This window comes from Physcomitrium patens, chromosome 6, assembly GCF_059467195.1.
Source record: "Physcomitrium patens ecotype Gransden chromosome 6, ASM5946719v1, whole genome shotgun sequence".
Classification (NCBI taxonomy): domain Eukaryota; kingdom Viridiplantae; phylum Streptophyta; class Bryopsida; order Funariales; family Funariaceae; genus Physcomitrium; species Physcomitrium patens.
Genome location: NC_143415.1, coordinates 14,848,219 through 14,868,335, shown reverse-complemented (window position 1 = coordinate 14,868,335; position 20,117 = coordinate 14,848,219). Strand labels below are relative to the sequence as shown.

Genomic DNA, 20,117 nt, shown 5'->3' with positions numbered 1-20,117 from the left:
TTACTTTGTTACAAAGAATGTAGAAATCAATTGCTATAAGAGGTCATTTTATTTATTTATTTATTTATGTTGAAATAGCATTACAATAACAAAATCAAAGTATTAGAATGTTATACATGTCTTATAAAATAGACAAACATCATTGTCTTTGTCTTTGATATATATATATACTAGTGAGTAAACCCATTGGCTTTGCCAATATCTAGTATGGTTTTAGCAGCCAATCAAAAAAATGAAAAAAACACACAATATATCTCGGCAGCCAATCAGTGCCCCTTACTGCAATTAAAAAAATAAAATAAAAAATACACACACACACACCCAAAGTATACCCTGGCAATCATTGCCACCTATTGCTCCAGCAAATGGGATTTTTTGATGATACATACAAACGTTGGCTACTCAGTTTTTCTATTTATGTAGATATACATTTTTTCTAACATTGATTATACAAATAAATTCAAAAATTCAAAAAGTCAAAATTAAATTTCTTACATGCAAATGCAAAACTAGTTACAGTCAACAATTGGTTTTGGAAATCATGACACAACTATACTTCTTTTCACTTGAAATTCCCATGCACCCACTGAATTTTCTTTTCAAAATACTGCATATGCATCCATCCGTTCATCAGTTCCATATAAACGACTCTTGTCGAAGCGGGTATGATTTTTCTCATACCTGGCATCGGAGTAATGATACCCGGAACATCGTCCTGGAGTTGGGCTGGGGAACGGGTGGATTGATGGACAGAAGTACATCAGCCGAGGACCATACGGGTTTCGATTTGCCGTGGGGAGGGGGACATGAAAGCAGCCTTAGGGTTTGGAGCCTCGCCAGGCCATGGCTTCATTGTTAGTCTTCTTCGCGAGAGTGGATCTCTCTCTCTCTCTCTCTCTCTCTCTCTGTTTGCAGGAGAGGCTGGAATCGAAGGAATTCGGTAATGCCTTCTCATCAATCCCAAAAGCGTCTCTTACCGCATACATGTCACTGCCCTTTTAGCTTCCGTATCAGTACTAGAACCTCTAATTCCTCCAACTAAGCTTAAGAGCTTTGTATTGAATACAACCTCGTGAATGAGTCAAATTTTAGATGTTGCTCTCTTCTGTTGCTCCCTGTTGACGTGATTTCTTGTTGGACGCCCGTGACAAGTCTATTACAACAGCGTCTAGTCGCGATTTGTTAGTGAGAGATATTTCCTCTTTCCTGTCGTCAGTGTGTTCGATTGATTTTATCGACACGTGTTCATGTAAAGTTCGTGACTCAAGATGATGGCCGTATTTTCGTGGGAATCCGAGAAATGGAATCAGTGCATGTGAACATAAAGAGTTGTTTCTTGTTCCACTAGCATTCTCTTGATTTTGAGTACAGAGGTTTTTGGTGTCTTACAATCTTATGAAGTGACTAGCCTTTTTGCGTAAAGCGTGCTGCTTATGGTTTTGTTTTAGAAGCAGCTTCTACTGTTAGGGCGTTAATTTTGGGAATTTTCTGCTTTAGAATTAGCCTAATGCGTTTCGAGGAATAGTGTTGTTTTATTATCCCTATCAGCTGTCGAAGTATCAGATTGTAATTGGTTTTGGGGCGTCGAGTTTAGATATTTGTGATGAAAGTTGGGTTTACGGGAGAGGAGATTTATTTGTTTCGTGATTTTTGTGGTATCATGTAATGGAGTACTGGGAACCTGGTATTTGATGTACGTACCCGAAATTGTGCATTCTGAAAAATATGCTTGTTCTGTAAGAATACATGGTTGGCCGGGATAGAAGTTCAATTGGTAAGCTTTTTGTGCTTATGGTTTGAGAAGGTAGATGGGATAAATCTGAGTTTCTGCACGTAGACTTGGGAATAAATGGGTGAGGTGATATGCATTTACTTTGACTGTTGGTATTGTGAATATCCAATACATGCCCGAAGCTGGTGGAGATGAGTGCAAGTGTTTTGGGGTTTCCGGAGAGTAAATTGGTGCTTTTGTGTCTTCTATTTGAAAGTCTTTGTGTTTGACCACGTGATCGGTTGGTGAAAACAGAAGTGGGAGCTAGTGAGTTATCAAGGTGTTTTAGGGTTTTGGAAAGAGAATTATTAAAGGTGGTGGATATTGAGGAGATATGGGTGATCGAGCGGCCACAGCCATGGCCAATGATGGCATGAGCTCAGTTGAAATGATGAAGGCTGTAAGCATTGATGCCACGATGTATTTTGGCTTAGTGAATTTATATTGTTTAAGTTGGACCTAACCTTAAATGAGTTCTTAAGTACCTCTTACTCATGTACAATGTTTCCGTTGTGAGCTGCAGGAACGGGAGGAGAGGAAACTCCGTATGAAACGTCAGCGGGAATCAGAACAGGAAAGAACGGGAAAAGTCTCGAAGCCCTTCAACGAACCTCCAAAACCTGTGGACAGGTTGCGCAACGTGGGGCCATTACCTGAAGGTATCTTTCGGTTGTTTAACAATTGCAGCTGTAGGTTTAGACGTAAGGGAGATCTAGCCAAGTCGATGTGTGTGCATGAGCACATAGTATTTTACAAGCTTATTTTTGCTTTGAACTCACTAGGATTTTTGTTTTCAGGTTGGCTGGATTGTCCTGGTGCTGGCGATCCCATATGTAACTTGATTCCATCCAAAGTGCCTCTAGGGGAGACCTTCAATGAGTTGTTAGATGCAGGGAAAAGATACTCTCGACGGCATGTAGTTAGGCATCAACAAGCTGTGGGGCGTAAGGTTGGATAGCCCTGATTTGCATCAATCAATGCCTACAGGAAATCATTCTATACAGTCGATCTCTGTTAGGGTGTTCTATATCTTCCCACTTTCAATGGTCTTTACAACAACTCGGAGGTGCATTCTGTTCGTACTTCAATTGTACGTCTTTTAGGGATACGAATTGTATTGCTATGATCATGGATCCATTGCATCTTCCTGTATAATGTAATGACGGAGGGCTGTTTGCAGATCGGACTTGTCATTGACCTGACCAATACATCTCGTTATTATAACTCAAGCGAGTGGACTAATGATGGAGTGAAGTATGTGAAGGTGAGTACAACTAGGTTCTTGATGGTATTTAAGGTTTTTAACTGATGTTTCTGTATAGGAGTCTGCAGTTTTGCAAGCAGGACCTTAAGTTTTCTCAGTGCCGTTGCAGGTGGCTTGTCGAGGACGCAATGAGGTTCCGGATCCGGAATCCGTGAACACATTTGTATTTGAGGTGGGAATGTTGTGTATTGCTATTTATCAATTAATTTGGTTTTCATATCGTGGCGTTGTATGGTTATCCGCGTTTCCAGAGCCCCAATCTCTGATTGTGCTCACCATTTATCGATTTTTGGATCTCACTAGGCGCATTTCCCGTGTTGTGGCTGGTATAGGTGATGCGATTCTTCTCGAATCTGCATGCTAAAAATGATACCACTGGGAACAAGTTTGTACTAGTGCACTGCACCCATGGACACAACCGTACTGGTTTCATGATTGTTCATTACCTCATGCGCACCAATAATTGCAGGAGTGTAGAGGAGGTTCGTCTAAAATCTCTGCCATCTATGGTGTAGCATTATGTTCTTTACATGATTGTTTTGAGTTCGTTAGGGCTTACTCATTCACTACATGTAGCAGTTCTTCTCGATTTATCACGTTTGCAATAATTTGAGCGTAATCTTTTGCAGCACTCTATAGATTGATTGGAAAGATGACTGAGTGAGTTTTTGAGATGCGGGTATGTGCGTATGGTTCGCAATAGAGGTGTTCGCACTCTTGATTGTGGTCATGTCTAGATGTGTGAAATGAGCTAACCATCATTTGGTAGTGGGTTTTATTTACTTATTTAACTTTTATATTCCATCTCCCAGGCAGAGCTGTAAGATTTTTCTTTCCTTTGTAGGTCTACTATCCTCATTAGATTTTCTTTGTAACAGGGTGTTCGTATGTTTGCCAAAGTAAGGCCCCCAGGCATATACAAGCAGCACTATATTGAGGATCTCTACAAATTTTATCATGAGCCAATGCCACAGCCTCTAGTTTGTCCTTCTACTCCAGAGTGGAAAAGACCCGAAACTCCTGATCTGAACTGTGTCGCTACAACTGATCCAGATGAAGATGATGAGGAGGATTTCATGGCTGCTCTTCAGGTGATAATTTACTTAAAACGATGATTTCCTGCTAAAGTGGACTATGTCTCTACGCATTAGTGAGCGTACATCTTTTGCAATTGCCGTGTCATTGCATCACGTGTTAATCCTCTCATATGAGTCAAAGCATGACCGCTTACATGTTTAAAAATAACTCAGCCTTTCGCCAGTACATGAACTGTGATCAGGATTTTTTTTAGGTTTGATGGAGATGTTTTTGAAGGTTTTATATTCAGCATCCTCTCATCAAATTGGTGGGTTGGGGTTTAAGTAATATCTCATATTTACTGATGCCTAACGAATCCTTGGTTCAAAAATTTGTGTTTGGATGCTAGCTGTGGTTTGTAAATTTTTTGGATTGTTGGTTTTGTGTGATAAGTTCACGGAGGAGAAACCAGCTGCTGCTCCAATGACAAACGATGATGTGCTTGGGGATGCTATACCTGATGATCAGCAGCGAGAAATGCAAAAGTTATGCTATTGGGCCGTTGGTGTGGTGAGTCCTTCGAACCTTTGACTTGATATTACTGTCTACCCTAACTTTCTATTTTGACACCGAGGTTATTATCCTCAACAATCCGAACTTCTTGCCTGCTTGCTGCCTTCATCCCTTCAATGGAGAATAAGCAGTAAACAGCAAGAGGGCAGCGTGTTGGATATCCCCTGGGTAAAGGCTAGGGTTGTGATTGCTTATGCATGAAAATTGAATGGAATGGACAGGCCAGATGAGCGTCCGTTCCTGAGATCGGTGCTGCTTGTTTCGTCAACAGTCTCCTTTTGATAATCCTTGCGCTGACACCTGCCTATGTTTCATGGGCTTGGGCAACAGCCTGTTCCGCAAGGATATGGGATGAGCAATTTACGCTTTCCAGGATCTCAGCCGGTGTCCTTGGATAGGTATATCTTCTCTTCATATCTTTGAGATTAGTCTAAAATTAGATCGAAGCAGAGCAATGGAGATATAGCTTGCGAAACATGCAGTTCCAGTTAGCTTTCTTCTTGTATCTATTTTCAGAATGTTTTACTGAGAAGGGTTGATTTGTGTCAAAAGACGCATCATGTGAGTGTGGAGGCCAAGTCCGCCGTGAATGTTTCTATTTCCACCTCGTCATTTTAGGGTTGACTATAGAATTAAAATTTTTCAGCATTTCATTTTCACAGTACGCGTGCTTTCCAAATTCTTTTGTTTGGATAGCGTCCTCTATGTATTTGCTGTTATGGTTACAAAGTTGTGACTGTATTGCACATTGATTAAATGACAGAAAGAATTTGCAGCTGCTGAGGCAGAAATATTACTATGCCACATGGAAGGCAGATGGAACTCGGTATATGATGTTAATAGCAAGAGACGGAGTGTATTTAATCGACCGAAACTTCAGGTTTCGGCGGGTTCAGTTGCGATTCCCTCTTAAGGTACCATTTAGTACAAGACTATGAATCGTGCTGAAATATGCTATCATTGAAAAGGACACAGTGTAATGGTACACCAAAGTTTGATCACGGTGCTCGTTCCGGAGCTGACCTTGAGAAGCACTGTGTGTAGGGACAAGTCGGAAAGGATGCTTTGGCCCCTACTCATCATTTAACATTAATGGACGGTGAGATGGTGATTGATAAGCTGCCTGATGGACAGCTGAAGAGGCGATATCTGGTGTATGATCTGATGATGGTCAATCATCAGACTATCTCAAAGGTATTCTTGTGTGTCATCTTGAAATGTCATGCTTTCTATTCCAGTAAGGGGAACGAAGTATTGTCAACCTGAAATGATACTCATGCCCCAGATATCATGGTCTTTTCCAAGGTTGGCCTTTTCATATGTGGAGTTTACCTTCTCCAATGTGTCGAAAGGATATTTCTAGGTAGATCTCTCATAAGTCATCTTATCTGGTTCTATTGATCCTGGACAGTTTACATTCCTGACACCAAATCCAACAAGAAAGGTACGAAGTTTTCATGTAGGATCCTCGTTGGGTGTGAGCGTTAGTTAAGCTCGCCCAGTCTGGAAGTAGGGCAGGATCATCACTTACAGGTTACAGTGCCTCATGTGTAGTTGCCGTTCAACGAGAGGTGGAGAATGATCGAAAAAGAGGTGAACGAGCCTCGTCTACATGAACTAAATGTTCTTCGAGGAAGGTTGTATGATTACCAGCAAGAGGCCTTCAGTGTGAGTACCGTTTATTCATGTCTTGTTTTTACTTAGCTCTTTCATTGCGCTTAGTATTGAGGTTGATTGTATGTTTTTCAGATGTTTGGACTACTTTTCCTTGTGCTCCAACTGCATTGAGTATTTTCACTTGTGGCAGTGTGTGTGGACGGTTAAAGTGTTGGTCCCAGTTGTGGTGGGGCTCGGTCCTCCTTACTGCCTACAGTTTGGAAGGATTTATCATGGTCTGGATTTGAGTATGTTAACATGCTTATGATGATCTGCTGCTAAGGGTACATGTATGTGTGCTTCTCTCAGGTGAGACGGAAGGATTTTTGGATGCTGTCTGCTACAGAGAAGATCTTGCATAAGTTCATCCCACAACTTTGTCATGAAGCCGATGGACTAATTTTGCAGGTAATATCCTCTCGTATTTTCATTTTACTCCTAGGGTTGGAGAAACGAGATATGCTTTTTCATGTATTTAATTTGCTTTATGTACAATGAGTTTATGAAGAAGTCTATGTTGTAGAATTTTGCACCAAGTACTGAAATTTGTTCTGTGGCCTATGTTTTGTAGGGCTTTGATGATCCGTATGTGCCCCGTACTCATGAAGGTCTTCTCAAATGGAAATACGCCCACATGAACTCTGTTGATTTCATGCTGAAGGTTGCTCAGTGACTCCACTCTCTTTATGGCTCGGTTATGTGCCCGACATCGTATAGTTGTAGCTGTCGTATTTGATGATGCTTAGTGCTTTGGAGTCTTTTCTTATCTGATTTCAGGATGTTTCATTAGATGACTGGGGTAGTTTGTATTGAGAGCTGCGAAGTTGACACGCTTTCAATTTATAGTTCCAGTACAAACAGCGTGGGGTTTGAAGTAGTTATTCCTCTTGTGATTGATGATATAGATTGCACCAAATGGGAGCAATTATTCTTTAATGCTGATGGATTCTGGCAAGCTTAGGCAGCTTGACCATGCTAAGGTGGTGTTTCCAGGTAATGAAATGCTCACCTACATGTGACTGGCCATTTTGCAGTTGTGCTTGAAATCAGTGTCTGATTGCACTTTAGGGTAATCTCAGTTTGGTTTTGTCGAACTTTGGATTACAGAGGGCGCAGACGTTCAAAGCATGGCGAACAAAGTGATTGAATGCAGTTACGATCCAGAGTTGGAAACTTGGAATTATATGCGTATGCGTCCTGACAAGGAGACGCCTAATGCATATCATGTCTACCTTAAGGTGCGGGCGGAGTTTGAAAGTTGTCACGTTTGCTACTAGTCCATTGTCCCATAAAACATAACCATAGATATTTATGTGTGTTTAGCCCGAATATGGTTGTGAAGGAAATCGTTTGGTTTATTTATCTGGAATTATTGCATTTAATTCTTGCACATAAATAGGCTATATTACGAGATTTTGACCTGTACCGGGCGATCTTGTGCAGGTGATGGGTAGTATCAAGGACAATATAACCGAAGAAGACTTGCAGAAGGAGTTCCAGGAAATTCTAAAATTACCTTTATACACGCATCGGATAGCCCGGGATAACCAGGCAGCTCATCATGCACAACAAGCGCGGAGAAAGTAGTGGGTATCTGGACGGTCAATTTCTGGACGGTGCTGGTAGACACATGTACATATTTGAAATTGGGTTGGATTAGCTTTGATCTCTTATTGTGAGGTTGAGCTTGTGCATTACATTGTAGGCACTGCCACATTTAGTATGGTGTTTTAGGTACGCCCACTATGTTACACACTTACCCCTCTCATTGGTATTACTCTAAAATATGTAGAGCTTCACAGTGTAATATAGTATGGTCATTGCTTACCTGCACAGTACACTTGAGGCTGTCAGAACTCCCAGCCCTAGGTATCATGTCTTATTGGCAGTCAATATGGGAAAGGCTGGAGGGTCTATACGTGATACGATCCTGGCTTTTTATTATACCAGGATGTATTATGCTTTGGCTCGTATTCTTGTTGAACGTGCTGTTTTTCTAGCCAGTGGCGGATTTTGTGAACAGGGAATGTTCTTGTATGGAAGACTTTGTGGTTGTTCCTTTTAAGATTTTTGGGGACGTCCAGTTTTCAAATTACCACATGCAAACTTTTTAGATTTTTCGAATTTCTTTTTCTTTATTCGTATTTCCATGATGGAGACGAGCACACAGGACTGGTTTAGGCTTTTCTTAAAAGAAAGCACATGAGGGAGTGTAGAAAAGGAGTGAGTCTAATATACCGTCTCTGTTCCCCTTTTTCTTTTCTTTTTCCATTTGTTTTCTTCCTTCTTTTGCCAGCACTAGTACATATATCACCAAGCTTCAGATGTGGTCATTAAACGTTGTGGAGGGTAGTGAGAGAGGTAGGAAGCAGATATAGCAGCCAACATGAGTAATTAAGAGTCACAGGCTGATACCATTAGCTTTTGTAACAACACCTGACCTGTGGTTGAGAAAAGTGCATCTTGGTGTGCCATTCCAGTTTAGGATAGTTTGTGGTGGCAGTAACAAAATTATGGTCGCACTTAGTGAATGGTAAGTTGTGGCACAAGCATAAATTGTGATGGCAATAATAACATCCTCACTAAATTGATTAGTTAGTTGAATCAAATATTTTTATTTCAGATTTAAGTTTTTAAATTTTAAATTTTTGCAAAGTTCATGATTTAGTGCACATTTTAATTTTTAAAGAAAATAGTTTATAAGCTTTTACAACACTTTCTAGTAAATTTACAAAAGTTATTTAAAGCCTGATTTTGATAAAACATATCTCACTCTTTGTTAATAGCACTACTAAAAGTTAAGAAGTTTTATTTTTTAATATATTTATTTACTTACTAAGTAAGTACAAAGGTAGTACTCAACCATCATCTGATTCTTTTGGTATTATTTGCTAATTTTGGCATAAATCTAAATTAACAACTTTATCTATTAGTTTATTCAAGATTAAGTATATGATTCTATTTGTTTATAAGATCTTAGAACAACACTTTCTTACATAATAATTTTAGCACATATGAAAATGACACTAATCCAATATTTACCATTCAAGTAATTCTATGGTTAAGCATAATTCTTGTTACTATATTAGCAAGGTAGAGACATTTTTTTACTTGCAACATTTATTATTAGTTTAAATACAAGATAATTATTTTTTAGCAAGACTATCCAACATGTTCAAGTAGTTATAAGTATTATTTATGATAAGTCTATGATCTTGTTATTTATAAAACAATCCATTGTAACTCATAAAAGTAAGCAAAAGGATTATTAAAATTAAACTCTTGGGTTTAAAAATCTAATAAGCTTTATTGTTATAGGAATTTAAATAAATATTAAGATACGTTTTTTTATATTTAAAAGCCTACTTATAACCTAAAAATCGTATAAATTAGTTCTAAATTCAATTCTAAAGATTATGCAAAATGCCATTATCATTATTGACTTGTTGTACAAATGCTAATAGATAAGTAATTGATTTGTTTAGATAAATTAAAATGGAGCTTTCGTTTTATAAAGCTTCAAATTTTTTACCAAATTATGTTACCTTATTAATGCCAATAAAATTTCAATTTCTTAGTTTAAGGCTTTTTTTATTTTTATTTTTATTTTTATTTTTTATCAGCAAATTCAATAACAACAAAAATATTAAAAAAAAAAAAAGTCCATCAAGGAAATAAAGTGCTCTATATTTCACAATTGATTAAGAATCATCCATCTAAATATTTGTTGTTTTATAAAATAACAAATAAGGTTAAGATGCTTTTTTCTATAATTTAATTTTTTTTATCATTTACTATTTGTTTCTGTTGAAAATATAAATAAATAAATAAATAAATAAATATATATATATATACACATTGAATGGCTAACCACATCTTCAATGAGAATCACTTTCAGTTGTTATTTTTATCATAATTGTTTTATTGTCCTTACATAGATTTGATCAAATCATAAATTTCTTAGATTTATATTCTGAAAATAACAATGTCAAACAATGTCAAAATGAGGAGGATCCTGCACACGCAAGAAAAATCATCATGTTTCACAAAAGTGCATTAAAACCAGATTTTAAACACCAACATGTTTGTTTGTGGTAGTGGGGCACATTTACTTCAACTACAAGTTTTACATTATACTCGTCCATAAGAAAGCATCATCTTAAAATATATCAACTGTGATTGAAAACTGATAATGGAATTTGCATGACACTATATACTGAAACAATTACATGATAAGATTCCAGAACACAACCCAAAACCGGTATTAATAGCAATGCAGCAGGACTCGTATGATGCCTCAAATCCTTCTCAATTCATAAACTGATGACCAATAGCATGTCGTCCACACAACACACCGACAATGCCCAGTACAATTTCAGCCAATTTGCAGTATCAGGGATAAAAAGCTGCATTGCAAAACAGTTAGGTCAAAAGCAAAACCATGCAAGAGGAAGAAATCAGTGCACAGAACTGTAACTCATCTTAAGAATTAAAGACGGAATGCATGAATACAGAGGCAAAGCTCAACTCAGAAATGAATTCCAGAAGAGTTTCAAACTAGTTTTAAACTGAGAATAATTCAATGGTTAAGGGAGACACTACAACACCTCCACCACAACACTGATTTATTAACTTGAATTTCGTGTCTCTGTGATTGTGGCCCTCGCCAGCATGATGTGTGCGGGCAGCGTAATCATGCATATTGTATCCTGTCTAATGACAAAAATTTGCGTGGAGAAAAGGCGAAGAGTAGGAAATGGTGGAGGGATGCTTGTGGATTAGCCATCCCTGCGACACAGAGTCTCATGTTTAGCTCCGAAGAATTCCCTATGTCCACCACTTTGCTCACATTCTCATTGGGGTTCTGATTTGCATCGCTCCCTGCTTGCAGAGCTTCCCTGTTGGCCTTGTTCTGCTTCTTCCGCTCAGCCTTACATCGATCACTGCACGTCTTGACATCATCCCAGCACCGCTCCCATACCTTGCGCCACGTGAAGGGCCGCTTGCACACCTCACAAATCTTGGAGGGCAGATTCTCCTTCTTCACACCTCGCGGCATATTTCACTCTGTCTATGCAGATCTCTCAAGCTCACCCAACAAGCCCGCATTCCACCCCGAACGTAGAACACTTAAACCCACTCACTCAGTATGCAGACTCTCACACGCCCTTCTTCCACTCGTGTGGCGTCACAACGACCATCACCCAAAAACAAATCTCACCCTCCTATGGATTTGCACGACAACGTGTCCTGAAATACGAGGAGGGGTTCCTCTTCCTCAACAGAGAGACTATTGGAGAGCAACGCTGTTTCCAGGGCCAGCTCTCTCACACTGGCACCGAGCAGGAATCCGAAAGCCATTCCACACAAATCAGCAAATCAATGAAACGAAATGCAATGCAATGCAGCGGAAAGGGAGATGTGGCAGAGGGAGGGACACACACACAGCATTGCAGAAGAGGAGGATGAAGAGGAAGAGGAAGAAAGTGCCCCAGCCACACTCTCTCCCTCTCTCTCCGCCACAGAATGAATGAATGCATGGGTATGTGAATGCCTTAATGGGATGGATGGAGCATTAAGGTTAGGGCTAGGGTTAGAGAGACAAAACATTGGGGGAGGGAGAAGGGAATAGAGGGCTACAGAGGAAGGAATTGAAATTGGTATCCATCTTCTTGGATCTTACAAGTATATTTGCATCTTTTTTATTTTTTTTGTAGTGTATCTCTCCATTGTAGTAGCTCAAGTAAATAATTGGTTTTTGGAAGAGTTTTGCATAAGTTGATCAAGAGATTAAAGATTTATAATAATATTTTTTTAATATACATATTTTTCAAATAAGAATTTTAACTATCTATGTTAGGATCTTAATATATATATATATATATATATATATAGAATCTTAGTAAGAATTTGAATCTTTTAAAAATAAGTCCTAAATTTTGGCTATTTTTAAATTTGCATCAATTTAAAATCAAGTATTGAAGATAATAACTTAAAGATTGTAAATAAATAAGTGAGATATGTAAAAGAGAGATGAAAAAAAAATTAAAATTAAAAAGAAATAAAAATGAATATTACTAAAGATTAGAAAAATTAGAGACTCTTAAAACTAAACTAGAAGCAAGTAAAGAATTGACAAGAGTAAAAAAGGCCTTATATTTACTTATATATATATATATATATATATATATATATATATATATATATAATTAAGAGATATGTAGCAATGTTCTATAAGACCTTCAATACATGTCCAACTTATAAGATACATATCTAATTTGCTATGCAAGTTTCTTATATATGCCTCATATGGCTAATTTGTATCACAAGTTGCCAACATGTGTAATATGTAGTCAACTTGTACTTCAAGTAGCCAACATGTGTAATGTGTAGTCAATTTGTACTACAAGTAGCTAACATGTGTAATATGTAGTCAACTTGTACTTCAAGTAGCTAACATGTGTAATATATAGTTAACTTATATATATATATATATATATATATATATGGAAATAAGTAAATTTAATGATATCTTGTATAGTAGCTTCTTAAAAACTTTATAGATACAAATTTCACTTTATATGTGTTTTTTAGTGATAGATAGGTTGAAATTTGGCCAATAAGTTGGCCATGTATTATACATATTGGCAACTTATGATACAAGTAGGTTTTGTGGCGTACATGTAGAAAATTTGTCTTGCAAGTTGGATATGTATTTTGTAAGTTGGACATGTATTAGAGATCTTGTAGAACATCACTACATAGCTTGTAGTTAAATAGTATATATGGATGCAAGGATGAGGTTTTTCTCACTCTTATCAATACCTTTCTTTTTTTTAGTCTTATTTCAAGAATCTCTTGTCTTCTTATCTTTGACAATAGTCATTTTAATGATACAAGAGTGTATTTATCTTTTGATTCTTTGTGATTCATGTCCTTGATATTTTGGCAAAAATAGTTATTTATTATTTTTGATATTTTTATAAAAATTAATAATTTTTTTTACTTCTTTTATTAAGCTTTAAAGTATCACAAACATATATTTACTGTAATTTTTACCTAAGTGATATGAATAGGTAGAAGTAGGTAAAAATAGATTAATTTCATAATATCTTTTAGAGAAGCTTTCTAGAAGCTTCATAGACACTGCTTTGACTTTATATGTGTTTATACTTGATTGATACTTTAGAAACTTGGTCAATAAGTTAATCACGTGCCACACATATTGGTAGCTTACGAAACAAACTAATTATGTGGCGCCCACATAGAAAACTTGCCTTGCAAGTTAAGATATGTATTGTGTAAAGTCAATACGTTTTTGGAGGTCCTATAGAACGTTGCCACGTAGCCCCTAGGTAGATAATATATATAGAGGCAAGAATGAAGCCTTCTTCACTCTTGTCAACTCCTTTCTTGCTTCTAGTCTAGTTTCAAGGGTCTCTAATCTTCTTGTCTTTTGGCAATAGCCATTCCAATTTCTTTCTTAATATACATATTTAATTATTTCTATTTTGTCATCTTTCTTTGAAAAAAAGTCTCATGTATTTATTTGTTTTTATCAAGTTCTTGTTTTTGACAGATTGACGAGAGTACACTTATAATATTAGAGCTTTGTCTAATCTTGATTAAGAGTGGATTACCCCTTTCTCTTGATAAGACATAAGCATATTAGAAGTTGCAGATTATCCTCTTTTAAATTGATATTGTTCTTAGTATTTTCTTTGTTCTCAAGTCCTCTCTTCTATTTGTCTTGAGCGATATTAGACATCTTCTCTTTTCTAAGTATTATCATGGCAGAATTTGCTTAAATGAAGAGTGCAATGGCACAAATGTAAGTAATTGAGGGAGTTAACGCTTGTGATGCATCAACTTAATTTACTACTACAAGAAGCAACAAGATTGATAGGAAGTGAAGAAATAGAAATGATTGGAGCCGCTTCAATATCTGCACCAAATCATGTCCCTTCTTCTATAGTGGAACGTCATTTCAATGTTAGAGAACCAAGAATTTCCCTACCCAAGAAGTTTGATGGCACATGATCAAAGTTTAGAGGATTTATCAATTAAGTACAACTTGTGATTGAACTTTAACCCCAAAGCTATCCAACTTCAAGATCGCAAGTTAGAATCATTAGTACGCTTCTTTCAGGTTCAACATTAGAATGGTTTTCATCTTTTCTCGAATGACAAGATTCAATATTGGATAATCTGGAGGCTTTTTTGGCAAAGTTTTGATCCATGTATGAAAAACATGATGTAATTCGTGTTGCAACCAACAAGATCAATATTTTGTGACAAGATAATCGATTAGTAACGTTGTACGCTTCACAATTTTGACAACTTGTAACTGATATCAAGTGAGATGATGCTACACTTGTTAGCCAATTTTTCTATGGATTATAATATGAAGTAAAAAAAATTAATGCTCAACTTATCTGATTTTCAAATATTGAGTCAAGCAATTGACTTTGTTGTGAAGTGCAATAATTATCTTTTTGAATTTCGATCTGAGAACCGTACAAGTAGACCTCAACATTTTATGATAAATATTATTTTAGGACATAAATATTACAAAGCCTCTACCTTGTTAGATTCAGGAGCCTCAACATGTTTCTTAGATGAAGAATTTGTTAAAAGATATAACATACTTTTAGTGAAGAAAACTAAACCTGTTCATGTAGAAGTCATAGATGGTCGTCCATTGTCTTCATGAGATGTTACTCATGAAATCCTTCCTATAGAAGTAACAACTAATGGTCATAATAGCTTTGTAATATTTAATATCATTAGATCTCCTTCTAATCCAATTATTTTAGGTTTATCATGATTAAAAAATATAATCCTAAAATAGATTGGACTTCTCGTAGTCTTGATTTTTTTGAAAGAATAACTAAGAGCATAGTTAATCAAGTAGAAAGTCATAAATCTAGTACAATTAAACTTGTATTTTTAGGTGCAAGAGCTTTCTTGCATGCTGCAAAAGAAGGATCACCTTATGTCATTTATGCCACACCTATTTCTACTGGTAGAAAGACTTCAAGTGGCATTCCAAGCCAATATCAAGATTTTCAAGATATATTTGAGAAGAAAAATATGGATACTCTTCTGAAACATCATTTCTATGACTATTCAATTGACCTTTAAGAAAGAGCACAACCGTCATTTGGACCAATCTACAATTTATCACAAAATAAGTAGGTTGAACTCAAGGAATATATTGAAGAGAATCTAGCCAAGAACTTCATATGCCATTTTAAATCTCTAGTAGCAGCTCTAATTTTATTTTTGGAGAAAAAAGATGGATCATTGTAGATGTATGTCGATTATCAAGGAATCAACAAAATCACCATCAAGAACAGGTACCCGCTACCTTTGATATTTGGATTCCTTGATCAGTTGAATCAAGCTAAGATCTATACAAAAATAGATCTACATAGAGTATACAATCTAGTATGCATTAAAGAAGGAGATGAATGGAAGACTGCGTTTTGAACAAGATATGGATATTTCGAATACAATGTCATGCCTTTTTGACTTACAAATGTACTAGCAACATTCCAACATCTAATGAATGATGTCTTTTGGGAGTTTTTAGATGATTTTGTTGTTTATTACTTAGACGACATTTTAATCTATTCTAAGAACATAGAAGAATATGAACTTTATTTTCATCATGTATTATAAAAACTAAGAGATGCGGAACTCTATGCCAAGATAGAAAAGTGTATATTTCATACTACTCAAGTCAACTTCTTAGGGTACATCATTTCAAATGATAGACTTATGATCGATCTTAAGAAAGTTCAAACTATTATGGATTGGAAGATCTCAAAAACGGTAAGAGATATCCAATGCTTTTTAAGATTTGCCAACTACTATCGGATCTTCATCAAAGACTTCTTTAAAATTGTAGCTCCACTTATACGTTTGACTTGTAAAGACAACTTCAATGGAATCAAGAATCGGAAGTAGCATTTGAAGCTTTGAAGACAACCTTTGTTTCTGCACCAATCTTATATCGTGTTGATTTTTCTAAGCCATTTTTTATGGAAATAGATGCATCTGACTTTGCTTTGGGTGCCGTATTGTCACAAATGGAAACAAATGATAAACTTTATCCAATAGCTTTTCATTCCAGAAAATTTTTAATAGCCAAAATCAACTACAAGATCCACAACATAGAACTTCTTGCAATTATGGATTCGTTTCAAGAATGGCGCTATTGTCTAGAAGGTACTTTTAGCATAGTCACCATGTATATGAATCACAAGAATCTTGAATATTTTATGTCAGTACGTGTTTTGAATTATTGTCAAGCTTGTTGGAGTATGTCTTTGTCAAGATTCAAATTCAAGATCACTTATCAACCATGAAAACAATAAGGTTTGTCAGATGTACTCTCTAGATGATCTTACCTTGCACCAAAGAAAAGAAATACTACTTTCGATCAACAATGGACAATTCTCTTGAAGCCACAACATCTTCATCTTTGAGCAATGAAATCAACACTAACTATTGATTCAACTTTTATTAAGCAAGTTTAGTCAATTATGTCTTCTGATTTTTTTATTCATGATATTAAGGGAAATCCTTCAAAGTCTCATGTTACTATTAAGTTTGAATTCAAGAACAATCTACTATATTTTGAGAGACGCCTATATATTCCAGAAGGTGAAGCTCGATTATGTGTTCTTCAAGCTCGTCATGACTTTCTAGCAGTAGGACATTTTAGGTACAATAAAACTTTGGAACTAATATCCAAGGACTTTTGGTAGATCCAAATGTAGAAAGCAGTCAAAGATTTTGTACAAACTTGTGATGTTTGCTGAAGATCAAAAACTCCTCATCATCAACCTTATAGACTTCTTCAGCCATTATCCATTCTAAAATAATCATTATCTTTTGTTTCTATGGATTTCATCATGGATCTTCCAATCTCAGGTTTTTATGATTCTATATTCATGATAGTAGATCGTTCTACCAAGATGGCACATTTTGTACCATATACAAAATCTATCACAGGTGAAGAAACAACTAAGCTCTTTCTTGACAATATCTATTAGTATCATGGATTATCCAAGGATATTATATCAGATATGGGAACTCAGTTTGTATCAAGATTTTGAGAGATTCTTTTTAATATTCTAAAAGTAGATATAAAACTATCTTTGATATTCCATCTTCAAATTGATAGGCAAATGGAGCGTGTTAATCAAGTTTTAGAGCAGTATTTAAGATGTACCATCAACTAACAATAAGATGATTGGACAATTCTTTTGCGATTGGTAGAGTTTGCTTACAATAACAGGGTACATTCTTCTAGAAAACAAATACCATTCTTTGTCAATTATGGTTATCATCCACGACTTGATACTTTTGACTTTTCAAAAGTTGATAATCATGCTGTAAAAGATTTGACAATTCATTTGTTAGAACTACATGCAATAATAAAGGCACAGTTAAAAGAAGTTCAAGAATAACAAAAGATCAATGCGGATGTTTATTGAAAGGAACAACCATCGTTCCACATATGTGACAAGGTAAGATTACTTTGTCACAATATCAAGACTACTCGTCTTTGTGACAAGTTGGACTATCGAAGGCTTAGACCATTTTTAATTTCTACTTAATTCAATCCAGTTGCATATTGTTTACACCTACCAGAGTCAATAAAAATCCATCCAATATTCTACGTGTCTCTTCTTGAACCATACAAGATAGTGGACATCCCAAGAAGAAGACATACTTGACCTCCTCCTATAGAAGTGGATAATAATGAAGAGTTCGAAGTGGAAGAAGTCTTAGATTCAAGACGGCGCCAAAATAAATTGGAATATCTTGTCCATTGGCATGGATATGATATTAGTAAATGTACATGGAAGCTAGTAAAAAATCTTGTAAATGCAGCAAAGGCGGTGGAGGCTTTTCATCAACAACATCAATCAAAATGAGGATAAAAATCTTCCTAATAAAATAAATAAGTTCTAGGCAAGATAACATTCTACTTTCAATCCTTGTATGTAGCTTCTTTGTAGTTGTGACGCTGAGGAGATGGAGAATTAATAACCAGCGGATTTGACTCAAGAGCCTTTGTTTGCTGACCTATCACATGAAACATTACGATTGTCACAACCTTCAAGACGACGCAATCGAAATGAAGATCTTTAGGAACGACATGTTTTTCTTTAAATAGATTATGAGATACTATGCGTTTGGTATCACGATCATGGAAGGGACTCCTTATGTTTGGTGTTTTTAGTAGAGGTAGGAACAACTCTTGACGGTGTTTCAAATGTTTTATTGGAAGGAAGTTATGGAGGCCTCAACTATGATCAAATAACTAGGTGGTCTTCTCGTCGTGGTATGGGATACTATCGATGGTTGAGAGGCCCTATCAATCATCTTTGAAGAAAACAAAGATCAGAGTATGTGACAAATACAATTCTTTGCATCATAGATTTGCTCAAGATATAATACAGCTCAGTGTGGAACTCATCTATAGAAGGGGGAGTTATGTCACGGACATATGCATGTAAACCAGTAATTATATGTATAAATAAATAGAAGTAAGTAAAAGTAGATAAAAATAAGTTAATTCTATAATATTTGCTATGAAAGCTTCCCAGAAGCTTTATAGACGCTGCCTTGACTTTATAGGTGTCTTTAATTGACTTTTTGGATTAGAAATGTGGTCAATAAGTTGGCCATGTGCCACACATGTTAGCTTGAAGACCAAGCTAACTATGTGGCCCACATTAGAAAAACTTGCCGTGTAAGTCAAGGCATGTGTTCTTCAAAGTCAATACATATTGAAGGTCCTATAGAACATCGCCATATAGCCCCTAGTTAGATAGTATATATAGAGATAAGAGTGAAGCCTTCTTCACTCTTGTCAACTCCTTTCTTCCTTCTAGTCTAGTTTCAAGGGTCTCTAGTTTTTTTGTCTTTTGACAATAGCCATTCCAGTTTCTTTCTTAATATATATATTGAGTTATTTCTATTTTGTCATCTTTTTTTGAAAAAATTCTCATTTGTTTATTTATCTTTATCAAGTCCTTGTCCTTGACAGAAGATTATCAAGATGTTTTTGAAAAAAAAAATGTAGATATTTTTTTGAAGCATCATTTTTGTAATTGTTCAATTTGTCTTTAAGAGAAAGCTCAACTTCTTTTTGGACCAATCTATAGTTTATCACAGAAATAAGTTGGCTAAACTCAAGGATTATATTAATTAAAATTTAGCCAAGAATTTCATATGCTATTTAAAATCCTTAATATGAATTCCTATCTTATTTATAAATAAAAAAGATGGAACACTGTCAATGTGTAAAAACTATTAATAACTCAATAATATCACTATAAAGAATAAGTACCTTTTATCCTTCATATCAAGACTTTTTAATCAATTGAATTAAGTTAATTTTTATACTAAAATAGATCTGTAAGGAATATACAATTTAATACACTTTAAAAAATGAGATGAATAGAAGATAATATTTTGAACCAAATATGGACATTTTAAATATAATATCATACTTTTTGTACTTATAAATATACCATCTTCTTTTCAATATCTTATAAATGATGCCTTTTAAGAATTTTTAAATAATTTTATTGTTTGATATTTAAAAAACATCTTAATTTATTCTAAGAATACAAAATAATATGAACTTTATATTTATTGTGTGTTACAAAAACTTAGAGATATAAGATTATATGCCAACATGAAAAGTATATATTTCACAATATTTAAGTTAACTTTTTAGAATACATCATTTCAAATGATGGTCTAATGATAGATTCTAAGAAAGTTCAAACTGTTATGAATTAGAAGATT

At 35.5% G+C, this 20,117-nt stretch overlaps 1 protein-coding gene across 2 annotated transcripts; it reads left to right on the top strand.

The window, feature by feature from the left end:
• The first annotated feature begins 799 nt into the window (after positions 1-799).
• On the top strand, positions 800-8,303 carry LOC112283864 (uncharacterized). 2 transcript variants are annotated; one of them, XM_024523136.3, is made up of 18 exons: positions 800-940; positions 2,027-2,171; positions 2,295-2,430; positions 2,569-2,720; positions 2,952-3,035; positions 3,145-3,207; positions 3,368-3,517; positions 3,914-4,126; positions 4,506-4,622; positions 4,956-5,023; positions 5,389-5,539; positions 5,670-5,819; positions 6,180-6,293; positions 6,591-6,689; positions 6,853-6,942; positions 7,187-7,274; positions 7,389-7,519; positions 7,725-8,303. In XM_024523136.3, the coding sequence occupies exons 2-18, from the start codon at positions 2,106-2,108 to the stop codon at positions 7,866-7,868; spliced, it is 2,016 nt and encodes a 671-aa protein (XP_024378904.1). In that variant the 5' UTR covers positions 800-940; positions 2,027-2,105; the 3' UTR covers positions 7,869-8,303. The 2 variants fall into 2 exon arrangements, with proteins under 2 accessions (XP_024378904.1, XP_024378903.1); XM_024523135.3 differs by having other exon boundaries at positions 866-1,774.
• The last annotated feature ends 11,814 nt before the right edge of the window (positions 8,304-20,117 follow it).

Bases quoted from the DNA above. Each gene is read 5' to 3' on its own strand.
- LOC112283864 (XM_024523136.3), top strand. From the start codon at position 2,106: ATGGGTGATCGAGCGGCCACAGCCATGGCCAATGATGGCATGAGCTCA. The intron at 2,431-2,568 runs GTATCTTTCGGT...TTTTGTTTTCAG, and splicing joins CGTGGGGCCATTACCTGAAG to GTTGGCTGGATTGTCCTGGT. The intron at 4,127-4,505 runs GTGATAATTTAC...TTGTGTGATAAG, and splicing joins ATTTCATGGCTGCTCTTCAG to TTCACGGAGGAGAAACCAGC.